Genomic DNA, 18205 nt, shown 5'->3' with positions numbered 1-18205 from the left:
CATCTCCCGTTTTTATACTGACAACAGAGGTTGAGTGGTTGGGTCAGCAGTGTAACTCCAGGTGAAGTGCTCTGTGGAAGCCTGAATAGAGCTGAACTCTCAGAGCAGGAAAGCTGCTGTTCATCCAGCCTCTTTGTTCTTTTCAGCAAGCAGAACATGCCTTACAGTTGCTTCTTCGGTTCAGCGCACTGTACTCCTTGAACTTTTAATGGCTTTGTAAAGGTGGACTGTGAGGGAGGGAGAGCAGATCACTGAAGCACACGCTGAGGCGGTACATGCTCAGTCTAATGCCATCCAAGACTTACAAATGCAGGACCCTCCACCACCCGAGTATGCTCTCTTTAGGGAACTGAGCTGATGTGAACCTCCGAACTGCTAGTCTTATCTGCCTTATGGCTGGACATGGGGGGAGCTAATGGACAATGGTGTGTTGAGACATACCCATGACCCTTTATCAAATGCCCTGGTAGAACATTGGTTCTGCTGTGCCCAGCCACTACCAAATAAGACGTTCAGTATGTCTCTTCTCCCTTGTGACAGCTATCGCTGACAGCTGCCAGGAGTAACATGGTTGGTTGGTCAGCTCCACCGGGTTGCAAGTGCTGAAGATGTGCTTTTTTTCTTTGCTTGTTTCTCCTTTGTTCCAGTGATTCAGCTGATGTTTGAGGTTCATGGGAGGAGATACCACTTGCTGTTCCTTTGCCAAGGGACTGCTGGCACACAGTTGGCAGTGTGGACTTGGTAATTTTCTTAGTGACTTAAAGGAAATGGCTAAGAAGAAAAGAAACATATTTTTTGGTATTTCCTTGTATATGATATGCATTTTCAAAGACACTACTTGTCACATAGAAAATTAGTGTGTTTGGATGAAGAACCCAACATGTTTCACAACTACAAAATGATGACACCCTGATTTTTTTTTTTTTAAACTTATCACCTATAAATAAGGATGACTTTTCTAGGGGAATGGTTGAAAGACTTATCTGCATTATTCTAAAACTTACAAACTTGAGATAAAGTTCACCAAACCTGAAGTCTCGCAAAAGTTTTCCTTAACATGGTTTCTTGTACAAATAGTCCTTTATCTTAGTTGGTGGCAGCATATGTCTGTCTTGGTTAGATAGCTTGCCTGGTAGCCTGTGTAACAAATTACACTAGGAAACAGCATGGAGAAAAAGGGCTAAAATTCAGTAGTATATTTTAGATCCAAACTCCCTGTCCTTGCACAGGAGTAAAGACAGATGAAAACAGGGGAACAGCAAAGCTGGTGAATACTTGGGGATTGTTTGCTATGGTGGCTGAAGAAGGGCTTGGTGCTAGAAAGCTCATGTTCCCAGCTGCCCAGAGTGTGGAGACTGAGGGAGTGACGGATAGGAGCTGCTCTCATCCAGTGCTGGTTTCTTTGTAAAAGGATTAGGATGAACTTAGACTTCAAAACTTTGTGATAGGAGCAGACTTTGCTACCTGCCTGTGCTTGTCCGGCTGTAACACTACCTGGCCCTAGAAAGGCTGGATTTCCTTGGCCCTCCTTAACCTCTATTGACTCCTTCCATCATGACTGCTTTGGTGACAGTTTTATCTACAGAGATACCAGGCTGGCTATCTTACGCCTTTTTCTGTGCTAACCTGCTTTTGGAAGAAGGCATACGTGGCTTTTAATCTCCTCACTTGAGTTCCCCAGATTACAGCAGTCTGTAGGGACAGAGAGTGTGAAAATGAGCCTTCAGGTAATTTTAGGAACTGAGATCTTTATTCTAGCATTGTAAAGGTGACAAGCTAGGGATACGGGCTAAAGTCTGTGCTAGGGACAAGAAATCACATAGGGCAAAGGCAATGGATCTATAGCAGAAAATTACACACAATAAATAAATATCTTTACTGTAGTATGACACACCATAAAGTGATAAGAATTCTTGTCTTGCTTCCAAACAAATTTGTAAAGTCGATTGTTCCAAAAGCATTCAAGGTGAGTGCAAAGAAAAAAATTACCCTTTATGAGCAGAGCAAACAGCAGTGACAAAGTCCCGCTTTGGCTGAGCTCTTCCATGTTTGGATCTACAAGCTGCCCTGACTAGTGGAAAGTCACTCGGACAAAAATTTCTGTCTATTTCTGCTGCCATTTTCCTGACAAATGCTCCTTTCCTTGTAGAGTGTCGTCCAAGCCCTGGCAGGGACATATTTTATACTTGTCTTACCAAGATCCAACCTGGCAGCGCCAACAGCCTTCAGGCAAATAAAAGCCCTTTCAGTTCTCATTCTGCATTTGCCCAGTGCCTTTTTATTCCATCATCTGCATCATCTCTGCATTCCATTTTAAAAACCTCAACCTGTGTGTCTGTGGCCTGAGATGAAGACCAGCTCCTCTGCTGTGAGAGCAGCTGGTGCTTGAACATACCTGTGCTAGCTCAGCAGGTAAAGCTGCATATGCAGCCCAGTGTCCTCACTGGGACATTGAGCCATTCAGATCATGGTTTGGAACATCACATCTGCCCCAGCTGGGTGATGGCTCATGTTTGTAATGCACTTTGAGTTGCCTGCTCCTTGAAGTCTTCTGCTGTCCTGGTTCCATCACCTGGTGTTGCTTTTGTGGCTGTGGTGTAAAAATGCAAGGAGAGCATGGGGTCTGTCTGCAAAAGGGAGTTGAGGTTTCTCTGGCCTCTACAGGGGTGGCAGAGAAATTTCTAAGGCCCTGTAGGTTTTTAAAGACAGGCAAAGGGGAAAAGAAACACGAACAAGTTAAAAGAGAAATAACAGTAAAGGGGTGAGTGAGAAAAATCAAGGACCCTTGTCAGAACTTAGTTTTGAGATCTAGTTTGTGCGTGGTGCTCAAAGGACAGGGCAAATGTTTGTACCTACTCTAAAAAGGAGAGTGAAGGAAGTGGCTGTGTGATTGTACATTTTCCATTATTACCATTTCCCTAATGATTATGGGGATTTGCTCTGTATGGGTTTGCTGTGTGGGGATGCCATCCCAATGGCTGGAGCAGTTGTACCGGGAGCCTTCAGAACTGTCAGTTACAGACTGGAGGGTGTGTAGGAAAGTAAGAGCCTGATGGTGAGCATTAATGGTTGTGTCACTGAGGCACAGTGATGAAAAAATAAAGCCCAAACACCTGGAAATCCCAGATCTGAGTTGTTTACAGCAAACTCTGAAGCAATATGAGAAGTGGGTAAGTGGGTGGGGGCAGTGTGTGTGCTCATCTGTGGGAACTGTGTGGAGCACTGAAGGTGGCTGTTAAATTGTCCTTAAGAGGAGGAAATGTGAAGACAGCAGCTTGTTAAAAGCTCTCTTCACCCTTGTTCTGCTATCTGCTGGTGAGCTACAGAAGGATGCAAAGATATTTGAATGCTTAAGTTGAAATTTAATAGACCTCCTGCCTCAGTGGAAGGATAATTCCTAATTGCTATGATACTCCTCCCTCTACTCTTTATTCTAAAATAAGAGCAGTGTTTTGTTTTCTTGAATTCTGGATGGTGATTTAAAGATGCAAAGACCCACATAGGTGCACAGCGTGTTCCTGGTTTTGGGTTGTTTCTCCCATTGTGAAATCTTGGCAAACTGGTTTTGAACTTACAGTTTCTGGCTGGCTGTAGCAGTACCAAACAGCAGTGGATGTTGCCAACACTGAAGTTTCTTTGGTGGATTTGTTGTCACTTTTGCTGTCACAACAGCTTTCTAAAAGTTGGGGATCATCCCATATGTTTGAATTATAGAACATGGAGAGGAAAAAATGTTTCCAGCTTTCATTAAAAGGTCTAATGGCTTATGCTAGCAAATAGCACCCTGCTAGCCTGTATCTCCAGCGTACTGTGCTTTGCTTTGCTTTTGTAGTTTATTTCTACTCTGATGTCTCCTGAGTGAGGTTTTAGGGCTGCAGATCCAGACTTGATTTACACATAGGATTCAAAACTATCTGTGAAAAGTCAAGGGTGAGAGGTGAGGTAGATAAGCTGGAACTGCTTGTTGGGGCAGTTCAGTATCAGAGCTAGTGTCTTTGTGGGCTGATGCCAAAGGTATTACGTATGTTAATTTGTGGAATATTTAATTTTCAAAGGTACTAATCTTAGTGCATTTGTGTTTGATGAGCAGAATTTAAGAATCCCAGTGACTGAAGGATGCTCCATTAACTGGGGTGACAGCCTCCCCTGGAACTGTCTGCATACAACCAAAAGCTGCTGAGCCTGGGTCTGCCTTAGGTGTTTCTCCACTGATTTCCCCCATGGGCTCCCTTCTGAGAGCTGTCTTTAGGCTGTCTGTCCTCTCTAGGATCTCTTCCTCACTGCTTGCAGGTGGTGAGTCGACTCGCAGAGTAATGCTGTGGACTGTGGGAACATGGAATTGCAGGTACTTCACTGATCAATTAGGAAAACATCGTCCAAGCAAAGCTGGAGAAGCTGAGAAGAAACAGTGCTGAAGATGATGACTTTGTTTCTGTTCCTTGAAAAACTGAAGCTTTTATCTGCAACTTTCCCGATGCTAGGAAAGCAAATAAAACAGAGCAGAGACAGCCTAGTAGTGGAATAGTTTGAGTGCAGGGAGATTCACTCATCTGGCTAGCATAGCTATGGCCTGTGGGAGGGCTTGGCTTCCATGGCACACAAATTCAAGCTTGGATATCCTTTCTGCTTCCTCCACCCTTTGCTCCTGCTTTGCCAAATGTATGACGCAGAGCAGGTGGGAGCCGCAGAGGGAATGGTGTCACTAGTAACATTGCAGCTGATCTTTGGGCTCCTTCTTCCAAGGCTGTGATGTTTATTTGGGCGATGCTTTTCCAGCTAGATGTCAGCAAGATGAGGGAATTCATGCAAGAATTTCAGAGTACATAGTTGTGCAGAATCAGGGATGGTGACTTCCCCCTTTATACCTTTCATGTGGGAGAATGCTGCGAGGGACACCCTTCTTCTTCCATGACACTTGCCCAAAGGCTGCAGTACTTCTGAGGCTGATACTGTCCTATGAGCAAAAAGGATTTTCTCCTCTGCTGTCTTGCAGCTGGGCAGGGGGGATGTGAGTGACATTTCGCAGGTGAACTTGTTACACTAGACACGTTGAGGTGGGTATTGAGGAAACCAGCAGCCGTACGTGGCTGGCAAGCATTCATGTGAGGCTTGGCACTTTGCGGTAATTTCTTGGGTTATGCTGGGGTAAGAATTTTGATTAAGAAGGATGCTGCAGTGGATTTCGAATGGGGAAGATGGCTGTAGCAAATGCCTCACAAGCAGCTATTCACCAGGCCTCTTTGGTGGAGATTTATATATATTTTGCTCTCTGTGGGTCCCGTCAGTGTAACGGTAGGTTGCACAATGGACTCTTAGGAGAGGTTTTTGTCTAGAGATGTGCTGCTGCTTTGACATCAGGGTGTCAGGGCGATACAGACTTTTGGTGGGAGTGCTGAATAATCCCCGTTCTGCATGCACAAGGGCAGATAGCCAGGGCATAACTTTCTTCTGTCCCTGACAGTAAGGAGAGGAACAAAAGTCTCTGATCCTGTAAGCAGAGTGAGAACACTTGCAAATAAAAATATTCCCTGTAATGCTTTTAGCATATGTCATAGGGCCCAAAAGTTGCCAAATCATTCCTGAAGCTGCTCTTTACCAAGCAGGAAGGCTGCTCAAGTGCCCTTGGTTTCCCATTTGGAGAGATTTTGACTCTCTGCCTGCTTTGCTGTGGTGCTGCTTCTTTCCCCAGCTGTGGTAGGCTGAAGCTCTTAGAGCTTGTTAAATAGCCCAAAAAGTTCTTTGATGAAAACGGTGTCACTACTTTGCATGTCTTGAGGTAAGCAACTAGATTTTTTTTCTTTTCTGCTTAATTTTTGATTCTGTTTCATAAATTACTTCCCTTGAAAAGCATACACAAGTTAAAACTTGAGGCAATAGCCATATATATTTATTAGAAGTTAATGTTACAGAAATTCATACCATTTCCTATATTGTGCTCGGAAAAATAGGGGAGGAAAAAAAATCCAGTCATCTTTTTATACACAAAGTGTTTCTTATTTGCTCAAATCTCAGGCAGGTTATGAGCAGTCAGTTTAATTCCTAGAAGGGAGAGAACTTTGATGAAGAAAGAAATGGAGAATGATGCAACAAATGGAGATAATGTTGACTCCTTTTCCGTCTCCCTGATAGACATCTAGGGGAAACATGGAGGTGTTACATGCTCTCTGTTTTTTCTGTTATGTAGTAACCCAAGTTTTCTGTCTTTCCATTGACCTTTCTACTGTTCACTTTTAACAAGAAAGAACTGGTTTTCCTTCAAAAATGTCCTCACTGGAACTAGCTGTGTATCAGGCTAGAATGGTTTATAGCGGTCTGGGGTTACAGAAGCCCCTGTTTCTGCCTTTTCTTTTACACAGACCTCTTCTTGCTCCTCTTCCTTCAGTAAATGTATTTTCCTGCTTGCTTTGGTCTGCTGGTCACATTTTCAACCCTTTTTTCTTTACTGAAGATACACAAAGGAAAGGTAACATGGTAAGGTTGTAAAGATGCAAATTTAAAATTTGTCCCACAGAAGGAGAATATTAAATGTTCTTATCCAGCTAAACAAAAAAAGAACCACCTAGAAATAATACTTACAGAAAGTAAGATGTATAATTAACTCATCAGAGATAATATCAGGGCCTTCTATACTCCTGTAAAACTGAACCACAAATACAATGACAACTATAGTTAATCTGTAATCCCCTGTATTTTCCATGAGATTTTACATATACTTTTCCTGCCAGGTCAGCATTGATTTTGGTTAGTTCTGAATCTTTCGCATTAAGAAATTTACTCAAATCCATGTGCAAATAAAAGACAAGATGCTGACTCTGGGGGCTCTGATTTGGGCATGGCATAAAGTTGCTTCTGAGCAGCAGCTGAACAGACTAAGCAGCCTTGGGTAATGCTTGGATGCCACTGTGCTTGCAGGAAAGCTGAGAAGCTCATGCCATTTTGCTGTGCTCCTGCAGACTTTCAGTCACTTAACGTGTCCTTATCCCAGTGTCCTCCAAGGGATGAGGCATAGCCTGCGTCCTGGCTAGGCAACAGTTGGAGGAGGGTTCCTTGTACCAGGACGTGCTTTTCCAGTGGATAATGTGTTTGGGCTTGTTTGCCTGTTCTTCCAACCATGCTATATTGGTTTTATGGCAGCAACTTAATCTGCAGCTGGACTATCGAAAAACCAATCTAAGGAAAGGCATGAAATGAGAGATGTTAAAAAGTAACTGTGGTATTATTTAGCCAAGTTAATCACAAATGTAATACCATAGGTTTAACTGGAATTACACTGAGTAGTAGTTCAGCTGATAACTGATCACACTGTAATAGCTGCCTGGCTTCAGGAGTTAGTTGAACGGGTGCTGCTTGCCTCCTTCCAGCCCCATTCCTTTTCCTCCACATCGTCTCTGCTTTTCCTTCCCCATGCTGGGCCCTGTTCCTCCTTCAGCAAGACCTCATTTGAGGAACCCCATTTATTCCGCTGTCTTTCCTTTCATCTCTCCCTTGGGGTTTCACATTTTCTGTTTTAAGGGTCCTTCTCCCACTTAGGGAACTTTGCAGGATCCCACTGTGCTGGAACAAAGGACAGAGGTGGTGAAACAGGAGTGTTTTTATGGTGAAGGAAATGCATGGCTGCTAGTGGTCCTGTGATGAACAGGTACCAGGAGATGCCTGCAGCTCCCAGGCCCAAGGCAAGCTCTGCATGTTGGACCTAGAGGGAGCGCTTGCTCTTCTGGGCGTGATAAGAAGCGAGTTATCTCCTCCTAGAGAGGGAGCACTGTTTATGCCTCTGTCCTCATAGCCCTGGGCTGGATTCACAGATAGGTGTAGGAATCTGGTGAAAGCGGTCAGAGGACAAGTGCCATGCTGGTCGGGCAGTGCATCCCCAGGTGAAGAATTACACAGCCGTGAGGAGTGTTCCCTCCTTTGTCTCTGGCTCGTAGACCATCCTGATAACGTGGCGTGTTTCCCTCCACCGGGATGTTGTCTGTCTTCCAGTTCAGCAACATTCTGGGGTTTGAGCTTTTCCAGTGGTGGGAAACTGAGGATTTGAGGCAAAGCCATCAGGCTCCCCTCATGTGCTGAGCGTTATGTGCCAGTAGGCTCCCCTGTGTTTCTTTCTAACCTTCTTGCCATTTTGGCCATACGGTCGGGGGCCAGCCTGCAGCGCGGTTTGGTTTTAGGTGTTACTACTGTCCGCCGGAGCCGATTTTCCATCTTGTGTTGCGTGGGATCCTGTTCCTCCTCTCTCTCGCTGTCTCCCTGAATGCACACGCGGTTCCTGGCAGGAGCAGGCCCCCTCCGCACCTGGGTGGTGGCTTTTCCCAGGGGCATGTGGCCGGGCCCGGTGCCCCAGTTTTGGCAGCCCTTTGGCAGCCCTTGCCCCCGTGCCCGGCGGCCCCGCGTTCGCGGGCGGGTGGTGCAGCTGAGCCCAGGCTCCTCAGGCAAGCTCGAACTGTATCATTTTAAGGCCGTTTTAGACTGACGCGGTTGTGCCGCAGCGCTGGGGGGGTTGTCATGGTGTGTTACCCCTCGGCCGCGAGCGGCGGCCTGTCCCGTGGGGCGCGGGACCCCGTGCTGCCCCGGCCCCGCGGCCCCTCGCCTCGGCGCCCCCTCCCCGGGCCGCGGCGCTTCTCCCGGCCCGGCCCCGCTTCCCCGCCCGGGGGCTGCCGGCCGCCCCTCGCTGCGGGCCGGGGCGGCGGCGGAGGGGGCGGTGGCGGGGGCGGGCGCAGGGCGAGAGGGGCCGGGCCAGGGACGCGCTACGTGTCGCCGGAGCCTTTATAGACCCGGCGCCCGGCCCGCCGCGGGCCCGCCGCCCGTCACCATGTCGAGCCGGCAGCAGACGGTAGGGCCGCGCCGCGGGGCCGGCGGGCGGGGGGCGGCTGGGCACGGGGCGGCGGTGGGGCGCGCCCGGCTCCCCGAGGAAACGCTGTCCGGACCCCCGGCATGGCCGCGCTCCCGGCGGGGGCGGCTCGCAGCGGGGCGGGCCGCCGCGGCTCAGGGGACGGAGCCCACGGGCTGTCGCTGCGGCGGGTGGGCGCCTCCCGCTCAGCGCCGGGGCGCTACGCAGGGTTTCGTGCCCGGGGCACCCCCCGCCGCGCAGGAGGCTTCGCAGCCACCGCGTTACCGCGCCGCGGTGACCGTGCCGGCGGGTCGGTCCGCGTTGGTGCAGACGCGCGGGTGAGGGGCGTGAGCCGCCAGCGCCGGGCGAGGGGCGAGGGCCCGCCTGTCCCGCGGGGCGGCCGCGCATCCCTCCGCTGGCGCCGGGCTGATGCGCCGCTCGCTCCGAAGCGCGGAACGCTGCCGGCTGTGCGGCGCCAGTGCCAGCCCCGCGGAGCGCGGCCGCCTCCCGGGCGGGGCCGAAGGCTGAGGCGGCGGGAGGCGAGCGGCTGCCCCGCTCTCTGCTCGGGGCTCGTCTGCCCGGGCCCGGCCGCGGGGGGCGGCTGGTGAGACACCCGCCGCAGCGATCGGCTCTCGGCGTTGCTGCAGAACACGTTTTTTCTTTTAAAAAAAAACAACCGCACGAGAAAGAAAAGTAATAATAGGTGGAGCGTAATTCAGTTAGAAATTAAAATTGCAAATCACAGCCACAGCCAGTTGTTTTCCGCTTGCTAGCTGCCCTTCCTTTACTTCTTGGCTTTGGGATGTAACGGTGGGTCTCTCCAGTTGTGCGTACGTTTTCCAGGTTTTAAATCAGAACCATGAGAAAACTTGATGTTAGTCTTTCAGGCAGCTCTTGTTGGTTGATTATATTTTTTTTTACCTTGCCATAAATTTTTCAAATGGATTTAATGCATTTTGAACACACTGGTAATCTGTCCAGATAGGAATGCAACCAAAACCACGGGGAACAAAGCACGCCTGTGTGGTAGGGTGTTCTTGGAAATGCGAAAACCTGTGGTTTAGGGATTATTTCAGGGAGAGGAGGTGCAAGACATGAGCCATGTATGGGAGTTCATTTTATTGCTGTGACAGGAGAGGCATTACAGAACTTCTGAAATAATCCCTCTCCTTTGCCTCCACCCTGGGCTGGAACAATGACCTTTATAAACAAGATTGTGGCTAACCTTCGTACTGTGACTGTCAAAACAGATGCTGTCTAGTTGACAGTTGTAGGTGTATTTCAACGTGCTTATCTGCCAGGTATCTGATAGAATGAGAAAAGGTGTCATTTTGCAAGTTACAATAGGTTTTGGTAGTTAGGATAAAACAGAGATGAATATCCCATTAGTGATCCTCCTGGTCTGTCACCAGGGAGATGTGCTGCACAGAACGTACATGAAGTTCTCACTCCAAATGCGGTCTCAGCAACTTCTTGGTTTCAACCATCTCTAGTTGATATCAAAGGTATGGCATAAGGATTTCACTTTGACAGGGGTCCCTTGATCAGCACAATTAATTGCATATGCACATGGATGATTATGTTTGGTCTCAGTGCAATTAAACGGTGTGGTTCAGGAGGGTTGAGGAATCGGCACTGCATCAGAGGTTTTGCCTAACGAAGGAGCAGGCAGCAGCACAATGCACTCCTGCAACTAGCAGCCTAAATGTAGCTTGGGGGATTTTTAATACCGCAGTGAATTTTTCATTACACCTTTTGTAGCTGCAACAGCCGAGACAGTTTCAATAGAAAATGAAGATGGGATGCACAGAATAATTTGCCCTACTGAGTTCCCTAATTAGTACTGCACCTCATCAGTCTGTTGCTCCTTACTTAATCCCTATTTTTCGTTCTCTCAACAATGTGAATCTTTATTACTCATAAAAACCCTTACTACTAATAAAATTTCAGGTTTTACCACTTCTTTGTGTGGGTGAAGTGTTAATCTTTGTCCCACATACCAAGTTCCGTGAGGCTGGATGTTTGCAGCATTATTTGCTGTCTGAGAATATGTAAAAAATGCGTGTTGCAGGCAGTGTTCATTAGTTGTCAGCTTTTGAAAAGGGCAGTAGTGCTAGCTGTTGTGAGATGGACTGCCTCTGTTATTTGACTACGCTCATTTTGGAAACTGGATAATTGTAAGTTCAGGATTTAAAACCTAAATCCAACCTGAATGCTGTCTGGAGTTTGAGGCTAGTTAGAGGATGTTTTAATTGCACACCCATTTATTAATAGAAGCTTGTGGTAAGATACAAAGGAGGAAACTTTCAATTTTTTACTTCTGCACGTGTTGCCCTTAAAAATGAACAAGGTGCCTTAATTCTGCTGGAGACCCAAGACTTGGTGTGCAGGAATCTCTCTTTGGCTAGTTAGTCAGAAATGCTCTCTTCATTTCTGCTCATGACATTGCAAGATGCGTGAAGTCCTCTATGTGCTGGGCAGTGTCCTTCTGTTCACAGACCTCATTGACAGCAAGCATTTATTTCTGACCAGTTTCAGGACTGAATTTTTGGGGAGAACAACTGTCTTTAATGATGACCTTACAGACTTAATGTTCCTTACACAGGCCTCCTGTGTGCCCCAGTAGTGAAATCTTGCTCTCAGGGGTAAGTACACGGTAAAGTAATTACAGCGGTGTGGAGCTGTGGGACTGCCCTTGTTTATTGTGTGGGCTCTTGCACAGCACAGCATTCAGGGCTGAGCGGTTCTTTTAGCCCTGTTGAAACAGCAGCTTGTTCTCCCTACACCTGTGGCATTGCTGGTATTTCCGCAGCTCGTTACCTCTCCCTGCCAAGCAGCGTTTTCATAAGGAGCAGGAGGGTACAGATGGTGCAGTGTGCTCCGGGTAGAACAGCTTGCCACGGAGCCCAAATCCATGGGCACGGCCCTGCCCTGGAAGGGTTGGCCCCTCGCCAGAGTGACTGGCAGCGTGGCTGGTATGTCTCCTTGGGTGCATGGAAAATGCAGCTGAACATACTTCGTGAGATGGAGGTGTTCAGAGCCAGCTGCCAGTCCTGCCCCTGGCAGCGGGCAGATGCCGTCCGTGATGACTGCTTTCAGTGAGTTTCTCTTTGGATGTCCTTACAGGTGCTTAGGGAAGAATGAAAGCCTGGTGCAGAAACCGCCTTCAGGGTAGGTGTTACAGCTTTGTCATCTGGTCTTGTAACAGTGTCTCCAGAAAGCTGAACAGCTTGGCATGTGGCATCCCTCCTTTCAGCAGGATGCTGTTTCCGTAGCCCAGTGGATCACAGAGCTGAGCTGTAACTCCGACAGTTCGGTTTTGCTTGTGTAGGGCTTACATGCGCAACCCCAAATTATGTGGTCTTATTTAAAGATAAATGGACATGTAAAAATAATTTAGAATTTTTTTTAGATTTATTTAAAGAGAAGGAAAAACCGCACAAGATCAAATGGTGACCTTGAGGAAATATGAAGAGGCTTAGTTTCTTTACCCCAAAACTATTCTCCTGTTGAAAAAACTGCAGCCACAGAGCAGAGTTCAGATGGACTGAGTGGTATCACAGGCTGTGCAGTAATGTATGTACAGCTTCATCTGTTTAGTTGCAAAGCAATGTAAAATAAGTTTATTAAAAAAACCAAAGCATGCGTTTGTCTCTCACACTTATTCTTTACTATTGCCTGGAACATAAAGACCAAAACATCTTCAAGGATGTTTATGTTCAGAGCAGGTCTGGGTAGCTCACCACAGTGACACTTGCACAGGCAAAAGTGGAGCAGGCAGCAGAGCCCTGATTTCAGGGAGTCAGTGTGGCTTGGTCTGGGTTGAATTACTTCGGGCAGTGTTTGTGATGTTTTACCCAGCAATTCCAAAGTCTTGGGTTTACAGCCATGATTCATTTTGTGAAACACAGCGCCTAACTCATTGAGCCGTACAGTCAGTGGCAGTTGTTTTCTGGTTGTTTGTCCCATGCTTAGTACTTGGTGTTTTATTTTCTGTCACTTCTTTTGCTTTGTATCTCTTTTCTTCGAAGATCATAGAAAGGTCAGCAGATTAACTATCTCAATACACTGTTACTTCGACTCCTGCTGTTTCCTACAGTTCTCTCCCCTTTTCTCCCTGTTTCTTTTGAAGTCCTTTGCTATTAAAAAGTTCCCTTTCCCATCTGTTGTCCCCACCTTGCTGTTTCATTCACTTGTGCTGTTTTGCGGGGCTGCCAGCGTGCCAGACCTGTGTTTATTAACCATACTTTGCTCTGTAAGGGCAGGGATGTTCAATTCAGGGAATTTCAGAGGAGAAAAGCCGTAAGTTGTTGCAGGCTTCTAAATATGAAGGCCTCTTTTCTTTCCGTGGTTCAGGGAGGCTGTGCCCTCCAGGGGATGGGGATTGAAATAATCAGCTTGGTGTGATCTAGCCTCAGAAGCTGCAAGCTGGGGACCTTGGCGGACCTTCCTGCAGTGCAGGAAGGCTTGTCTGGTGTCCCCTGATATTGGTGTGGCAGCAGGAGCAGCAGGGTATGTCTTCTAGGAGGCTGCATGGATAGAACTTCTCCCAGGGCTGTAGAAGGGCATGCACATGGAGAAGTGGAAGGGTTTTTCTGCTGGGGTGGGTGGTTCCTGCCTGAACACCCCTTCCCTCCAAGGGGAGAGGCAGTTAGGTCAGGCTTGATCCCTGCAGTTGTGCTTGGAGGTTAATCTTTTGCTTTCCCAACAAGACTAGTGGCTCTTTGGGATACCTCTTCATCTCCCAGGGGCCTTGTTTGGAGGAGCATAGCTGAGCACCGCTGCTTCTCCTGGTGGTCTGTTGCAGCACAAACAAACTAGTGGGCTGCAACAAGGCTTTTATCGTAGGTCAGATTCTACTGTCCATGCTGTTTCTCCTTCCTCCAGAGACGAGACTACACTGCTCCTCCTCCATCTGACTACCCCTCTCTCGCACTCCTCAGTGCTATTTAACTGCTTAGCGGGAATGAGCTACAACTGCACATCATCCACGTCAACCAACCCACCACCCTGGAAGCAAGCCCACAGCTGTATATTGTCAATGTTAATTAACCCACCGCCTTCATTCCTCTACAGTGGTCGGCATGGTGGGTGCCATCTGGGGTGGTGGCTGGGCACCTAAACCTGACTGCGATTTCTCCAGCTCATGAGTTGAGGTGCTTTGAGTCAGCATGTTGTTTCCTGTCCTGCTGCTGGATTCCTGGATAAATACAGACTCCAGCTTCGTCTGGTTTTCAGGTTGCATTGATATAGTCACAACCAGTTACAAATCTGTGCCAAAACCCATAACTCAGACAGGTTTCCATCCATGCTGTCCTTGGGCAGCCCCTACAAGTGGTTTTAGGCAACACAGTGAATGATTTTCAAAGACCCCACGCTACCCAGACATGTGCACTGCAGCTGTAGCTTAGATTTAGGCAACAGGGATTTTTTTTTTCTGGAAGGTTTTCAAGAGAAGTACTGGCGTATTTGCTTTTTTTTTTTTTTTTTTTTTTTTTCCTGGGCTGATGTTGGTCCTGGAGGGTGTCTTCACATAGCCTTTAAAAATTAAAAGACCTCACCTATCTGAAACAAGGTTTTAGATAAACTTGCAGCTCTATGCGCCCACAAAAGGTAAGTGGCATGCAGGGCCTGTGTTAATGCCTCTAATGATATGCCCTGCCTTGAACTTACACTTTGGTCACAGTGCTTTTAAGATACACTTTGGTATCTTAAAAGTCCACTAAGAGAAACACCATGTAATTCAAGTTGCTGTTTATTAATTTACTGTTATCGTGACTCATGATTATCTCTGATTTAGCTCTGAATCACAGCTGTAGGAAGTGAGAAATAGTTCTTTAATGGTCTTGCAGTTTAATTATTTCTAAGTGAAAATTTACTTGGAGTGTATCATTAACAGAAGGAGAGATGAAAAAAAGCCTGATCAACACATTCAGCGTGGATGTGAGTCATGAAATGGGATGCTGGGAAGTTAGGATTTTGCCTGTAGGGCTGGTAGCTCATTGCTAGCGCTGTCTCCCATCCCTTGCAGAGCGGTCCTTTTTCGTTTACTTACAGCTTGGCTCGGTTAACAACTATATGTGTCGAAAATTTTATCTGCTGAGTGGGTGCCAAAATATGTTGGCCTGTTTGGAGAGCAGAGCTTGAGAAAGGAGCCAGTTTGCGTAGCTTTTTTTCTTTCTTTCTTTCTTTTTTAAAACCTGGCTTCTCTTTAGATAAAGCACTTCAGGGTTTGTTGAGATGAACTTTTTTGTCCATCTTTGGAAAACAGCCATTTGTACCTACATTCCGAAGACTTTATGACCTTGAGGTCTCTGTGGCCTCTCTAGCAGAACAAAGTGTTTACTTCGATATCACACCATTTTTCAGCTTTCTGTTGAGATGCAAAAAAGTGTGTTGGGTGGGAGGTCATTTCTCAGGCCTGCCCAGCCCTTCTAATGGGAAGATCATTTGTTTGTGTTGCCAGTGGGTGTGGGAAAAGGGAGAAAACCCCCCTCATTTTAGAGGAGGTGACTGCTGCTGCAGGGGTTGAGTTGTATGTGTGCTTCTGCCAGGGACACTGGGCATGATGCTGGATGAGTCACCTCAACCACAGCTGGGGCAACTCCTTGCATCTGCTCCCATCTTTGAAAAGCTGGTCTGAGACGAGCTGGGGGTGGATGTGAGGAGCATTGAGCTCTTGGAGGTGCAGTCTGGAGTCCAGGGGAGATGCTCTTCAAACGTGTCATGCTTAGAAGGCTTAAATACTGCAGGAGCTCAAGTCTTCATCTGCGGTTTGCATTACTCTCTGCTGCTATTCTGTGGCTGCAAATTTGGGAAAAATGCTGCCCTCAGAGAGATACTGGGCGTTTGCATGAACTTTTGAGGGACCAAGTAACAATAATGCCCAAGGAAAATGTGTAACTGTCCTTCAACCAGCCCTTTGAATAGTGTGTAATGACTAAGATGTGTGCCTACACCTGGTTTAAGGAGGGGTGAGGGAAATGCTGATTAGCCAATGATTCAAGGAGAGTACAATACTGTCGGTGCTGACTTAGGCAAGGGTCTAGGTAACCCCGTGTGCACTCAGGTAATTAAAAGCCTGTCTTGCAGCTTATGTGGGTCAGATGCACAGGTAGATGGGGCAGGAAACCTTCATCTTGGTGTCCCCAAACTGGAGTCCTCAACTTGTACTTGTCTCAAGCAGCTTGTTGTGTAGGGTAGCATGGGCAATGGTATGACTGTGAAAACAGCCTTGCCTTCAGCCAACAGAAATTCCAGGGGGACAGAGGTGGTACTGAGGGAGGGAAGGGTCTGTCTGGCCCAGTCTGTAGTTTCCAGCAGCAGCTGAGAGCAGGGGCAAGGAAAGAGTTTATGGCTGGGACGCCACGGCGCATTGTCCCAGCTTCCATTGATTTACGACTTGAGATACCAGAGGCCATGCCTTTCTTCCTCGTAGTCCTTGATGAACTTTCCTTCCGTGAATTAATCTTAATGATTTTTTCAGGCCAAGTGACCTTTTGGCCTGCCCGGTGGACTTCCCCCATTTAACTGTGTCCTGTGTGGTGGTTCTGGCCCAGTTTCCCCACAGTCCTTCCTGCTGCTGCTTTTGCAGTTTGCAAACCTTAAAAACATTGCTGAGGTGGAGAGAGATCTCCTGTCACCTGCTGATGGCCATTGACCATTGCGAAGTCAAGAGCATGGTGTTCAGGATGCCAGGTGCAAGACTGTGTGTCCATCCTGGATACTGAATGAGGCAGGGAGAGGCACTGTGTGGCTTCGATGCTGAGCCCCCATCAGCCTGGACTTGTGTCCAGCTTTATTCTTTCAGCAGGTTGCCACGATGTCCTGTAGAGGAGAAGTGATGCAAGAGGGTTAGTTCTTTCATGGAAACACATACATTTTAAAACCTGATGAAGCTGCTTGAAGTGCAGATCCTCTGTAGCTTCCACTGCTTATGAAACTGCTAGAGCTTCCCAAAAGGTGCAGGATTTCTTTCTTGAGAGGGATATGATGGGCATGTTAAAAACAGGTATCTTGTCCCCATATTGTTTAGAGCCGAGATGGTCTCAGTTCAGCCTGTGCTAGCTCAGAGGGTGGAAGGAGATTCTCCTTTCTTCCTTAGCAGAAGATAGAGCTGGTGTCCCACCTGCCTGCTCATAGCCAAGGTTAGATGTTGGCCTCCAAGTTTGAAAACCTATTGCAAACTGAGTTAATAGGGACACAAAACTGCTGAATGTGGCTTACTGTGTTTTGTGTAGAGCAGTACTGGTTCAGCTTTTAAAGGTAAGTTAACAGTGGTCCTGGTTTGTTGAACTAATTTCTGAAGCTCTCAAAGGGAATGGTTTTGATGAAACAGAATATCGCTCTGACACATTGGATCCTGGCATTTGCTGAAGGACCCTCTGGGTAAGCCTGTCCTGTGTAGCATCTCTGAACAGCAGAGCTTGTGGTTTTAATTGTGTCTTACAACTGAACAAAATTTAGCTTAGCTGACAATTTCCTGACACTGTACTGCAAGTTTTTCTTTGCGTGATATTTGATGCAGGAGCCCTGGCTTGTCTGTCTTGCTTGTTTTAAGGGCTAGCGTGCCTGCTCTGTCACGGTAAGAGACGGGACATGTGCGGTGGCTTATCTGCCATAGAGAGCCACAACCCATTAATTAATTAAATTCCTAAATCTCATATTCAAGAAAGAAAAACAATTACATGTAAATATAAATCCTACCTGGAAATTTTTTGGTACTGAACTTAGTGTAGTAAAAATGTACCCTTGTCCTTCTTTTGTCTTGTCCCTGAAATCTGAGGGACTAATAGTCATTTTCCTATTTCCGTAACCTAATATTTTTCTCCAAAAGAAGATACAAAAGCATGACCGTGTGTACTGGGTAGTTTTTCCTGGTAGGGGAGCGGCAGTGTGCTGCTCAGATTTGGCACAGCATTTCTCACGCAGATGCTGTTGCACCACACAAAGCAGCTCAGCTGGCTGTCGGTCACAGCTCTGTGCACTGTTGGGCGCAATTTGCTGGTGGAGGTCACTGGGCTACTCCATCTCTGTGTCACCTACGTTCTGGTCACGTAATTCCCTTCTTTTTGGTTTTCTCAGAGGTCAAATAGACGTGCTTGATTGCTTTCCATGGGTGTTCAATCCCAAAATTTACCTGTACTGCAGTGAAAGTATCATTTAGGTTCCCTCTTTTTGCAAAATAACCGTTCTTTGAATTGAGGGTGGTACTGTGGTTCTGGTGTGATCCAGAGCAGCCCTGTAACAAACCCTAGGCATCAAAGCAAAACCGTTCTCCTTCTGCAACGTCAATCTTGTTCTTTGCAAAATGAGCATGAGCCAAAATGGGATCATTTAGGGGAGATAATTTAGCATGACTGCTCTGGATATTAAAAATAT

The 18205-nt window shown here is 47.1% G+C and overlaps 1 protein-coding gene across 4 annotated transcripts in view; it reads left to right on the top strand.

Moving 5' to 3' along the window:
• Positions 1–18205, top strand: part of PAPSS2 (3'-phosphoadenosine 5'-phosphosulfate synthase 2) — a 48844-nt gene that overhangs the window by 9144 nt on the left and 21495 nt on the right. The window contains exon 1 of one of the 4 annotated variants that reach the window (XM_055721381.1): positions 8715–8827. The exons of 2 other annotated variants lie outside the window; for them this stretch is intronic. In XM_055721381.1, coding sequence (XP_055577356.1) covers positions 8807–8827 — 21 coding nt within the window. In that variant the 5' untranslated portion in view covers positions 8715–8806. Of the gene's footprint in view, positions 1–8714; positions 8828–18205 lie in introns of those variants that run through there. One more of the 4 variants, XM_055721379.1, reaches the window with a different exon arrangement.

The sequence above is a fragment of the Falco cherrug genome, chromosome 9 (assembly GCF_023634085.1).
Source record: "Falco cherrug isolate bFalChe1 chromosome 9, bFalChe1.pri, whole genome shotgun sequence".
In the NCBI taxonomy this organism is placed as follows: Eukaryota; Metazoa; Chordata; class Aves; order Falconiformes; family Falconidae; genus Falco; species Falco cherrug.
This window is presented reverse-complemented; position numbering and strand designations above follow the sequence as displayed.